Consider the following 3,578-nt stretch of genomic DNA (forward strand, 5'->3'; position numbering starts at 1 on the left):
TTTTATTATACTCAAAATAATCTCTTAAAAAACTAACCAAACGCAATTTGAGAATCGGTCTCGGAATGATTTTCAAAACAACTCATTTTTACTTTTTATTGAAAATAAAATTATTTTGAAATTAATTTCAAGCGCAATTATTTTTGCACTTTTGGAGTGGGATTTCAATATCAGAACTCAGGAAGTGTTCACCAACACTTGTCTATACTAATCCTTTGAGACTAAGAGCTAGCCAACAAATTCACATCCAAATAGTGGGCTAAACAAACCTTAAGCTGAGTTCAAACCTTAAAACAATTGTCAAAATGCATGGTAGCCTTTAATTTGAACTTTTCTCCTTTTTTAATACAAAGCAGTATTGAATCGTACAATTCTAAACTTAAATCGGACCTCACCTATTAAATGAACCGTTTAACCTAGGATTATTATTGCAATTTTATCAAATTAGCTGTTGCAATCATAGAAAGGGCGTTGACGTTTGGTTCATGGATTTAAAACCATGATTTGGAACCATTCTTGATTTACGCGTGTTTTTTATGAAAGAAAATACTGTAGTGAACTACGAATTATAATTCAAATTATAGTACGAATCTATCAACTAAACGCACACGGAAAGAATTTGACTCATTTCAAAGTTCATATATATCACTTCTGTGGCAGTCATTATCCTATCACGAGAAGTAGATGATGGAGCAACATGGAATTTCCAGGCCTTTTTAGAACCATTGTGTACGTTAACATGGACCTTCAAAATACCTCTTTAGAGAAAAACAAAAAAGAAAGAGGCAAGGGGAGAACACCAAATTCCTCTCCGCGGGGCCAACAGCCCATGCTACTTTGAAAAGACTTATACTGGTCTATCCACCTATGAGGTTGGTTAGCTGGCCTACCATTTGTGATTTTTTCAAGAAAGAAGCCTCAAAGCCAATGAGCCAAACAAGTAGGCCAAAAATTAAAAAGAAAAAAAAAAGCGCGTTGATGAGACGTTTAGTTCATGAATTAGAATCAAGTGATTAGAACTATTTTTAATTTATGTGTATTTTTTGTGAGAGAAAATACTGTAACGAATCATGAACCATTATTCAAATTATGATTTGAATCCTCAAACCAAACATCCCATAAATATATAATTTAATAGCATGGTTTAAACATATTGAAATATGTAACATATTTACTACGAAATAAATAAACAAATAAATTTTTTACTACTTCAAAAACGTTTCAAAAAAGTATTATTTGCTTGTTTCTCTCTCTCTTTTTTTTTTTTTTTTTTTTTTTGGTTCAATAGAAGCCATACAGTTAATTTCTAACCAATTTTAATTGTACCTTCCTAGTTAACAATAAACATGGTCTGTGGTTTGATACTTTTTTTCCCCTTTTACTCTCGCTAGGAATCTTGGATTTACCAATTTCATTCTGACCTTCCTATTCAGCAATATAGTTTGTGGCTTATATATATATATGTGTGTGTGTGTGTGTGTGTGTATTTTTTTTTATTTCCTTGTGCCCTCTCTTAGAATCTGGGGAGATATTTACCATTACTTCCTCACCAATTTCAGTTAGGCCTTCCTATTGAGCAACATGGTTGGTGCTAGTAATCTGGGGGGACTTGCACCATTACTCCCTTTACCAATTTCAAGTTGCCATTCCTATTTGGTAATATGATTAATGGTTTGTACTCTTTTCCCCTTTGTCCTCAAAAAAAATTTGGGGGGGATCTATACTATTCATTCCTTACCATTTTCAATTTAGCATTCCTATTCAGTAATATGGTTAGTGGGCTTGTAATTTTTTCCCCTTTGCCCTCTCAAATCAGGAGAGATTTATGGTCCATTTAGTTAATTGATTTGAATTTTTAATTCGAATTAAGATGTGATTTTATATGAGAGTTTTTTACTGTAGCAAAACTCAAATTTTAAATTCTCAGTGAAATAAACGAGGCCTTACATTACCAATTACAATTTGGCCTTCTTATTCACCGATCATATTGCTGACTTGCACTTTTTCCCCTTACTCTCACTAGGGATCTGGACAATTATACCATTCCTTCCTTACCAACTTCATTTGGTTTTCCTATTGAACAACATGGTCGATGCCTTTAAACAGTTATACAAAATCACTTTTAGACTCTATTTAATCTGTTCATTTGATGTGGGCTATTATGGATTTACGTAACAAATTTTAAGAAATAGTTATCAAAATATAGAAAAGCCATCCTCGGTCATTTTATGAATTAATGTGTAAATATGACAATTTGTGGACAATCTTTTTTTCACCTTTTGCGTGATTGATATGTAATTTTATCTAGTCACCTAAATGTGATTGGGGAGCGGAAACTAAACTCAAACGACAATTCTACAGCCTTTTTGAACTTTTTAGTTTAAAGTTCAAATCTCTTTACATATGAGGTTATAAAAACAAAAAAAAAAAAGGCCGAACTTACGTTTGGCATTTTACTCTGTTTTCTCCTCGTCCTGTTTTTGCTGCTACAATGTAAATTCGTATCTTCATCCTTAAGAAAGGGAAGCCCCACGAGAAAAGATCAGAAATTTTAAAAATTTTTGATTTTTTTTTTCACCCAAAAAAAAAAAAAAAAAAAAGTTTCGAAAATTAAGGTTCCATTCTCAAGTTATATCGAGTGTTCATCGCATATTTTAAATTTGGCGTTTTATGCCATTCTGATTTCGACGTCCGACAATTTTTTACAGTACTCGTCACGTGACAACGATAACTTGAGAATTAAACCAATCCACAGCTATAACGACCAGAATAAGAAAATACACCAAACAATACGCTATTTCCGAAATATGAAAGACCTTTGTCCTCTTTATAAAAGATTTTCGACACTGATAACACGCAAGCCTAGAAGATATGCATTGTTCTTTTGTAATCATTCGAAAATTCTCGAGAAAGATTTTTCACTGCAGAAAATATCGGCTAAAAGAAAAATATTATCGCATAATCCTCAAATTCAGTCCAAAAAGATGAAAAACACTCTTTATTTAACTTTCATAATCCTGAATCAGTCATTTATTAAACCCAATTTCTTATCTTACAAGCAAAAGACATTACAAGAAAGAGAAGTACACACATAGAATCACGATTTCATCATCCTCCAAAACAGAATTTCACAACGTTATTAAGAGTAATTAAAACTTGATTAAAAAACCTATGCGGCAGGCTTAAAGGAGGTCAAGTTCCTGAAGTGCTGCCACGGCTTCTCCCAAACGACGGCCTCGTAGCGCTCCGCGGCGGCGCCATTCGTGACGGCGACGACGAGGCGGTAGTTCGTGCCGGCGACGACCTGAGTCTCGCCCTTGACGATGCTCTTTAGTTTCAAGCTCGCCTTCGACTGCTTGTTGTACTCGGAGACGGCGAAGTTGGCTATCTCCTTCACGTGCGGGTCGCTCAGGTCCTTGATCGGCGTCCAACCTCCGACGAGCGGCCCGGTCCGCTTGGCCGCGAGAGGGACGACGAGGACGGAGAGGATCACGAGGAGGAAGTGAGGACGCATCGTGGCCGTTGATCTTGCGGAAGAAATTTCCGGTTCTGATGATCGGTTTTTAGTGAGGGGAGGG

General features: G+C 35.4%; 1 protein-coding gene across 1 annotated transcript; it reads right to left on the bottom strand.

Moving 5' to 3' along the window:
• Positions 1 to 3,001: 3,001 nt before the first annotated feature.
• Positions 3,002 to 3,572, bottom strand: LOC21387776 (cysteine proteinase inhibitor 5). Its single transcript, XM_010096394.2, has one exon. It carries the CDS (start codon positions 3,512 to 3,514, stop codon positions 3,170 to 3,172), a length of 345 nt encoding a protein of 114 aa, XP_010094696.1. The 5' UTR covers positions 3,515 to 3,572; the 3' UTR covers positions 3,002 to 3,169.
• Between the last annotated feature and the right edge of the window lie 6 nt (positions 3,573 to 3,578).

The sequence above is a fragment of the Morus notabilis genome, unplaced genomic scaffold (assembly GCF_000414095.1).
Source record: "Morus notabilis unplaced genomic scaffold, ASM41409v2 Scaffold443, whole genome shotgun sequence".
Taxonomy (NCBI): Eukaryota; Viridiplantae; Streptophyta; class Magnoliopsida; order Rosales; family Moraceae; genus Morus; species Morus notabilis.

Bases quoted from the DNA above. Each gene is read 5' to 3' on its own strand.
- LOC21387776 (XM_010096394.2), bottom strand. From the start codon at position 3,514: ATGCGTCCTCACTTCCTCCTCGTGATCCTCTCCGTCCTCGTCGTCCCT.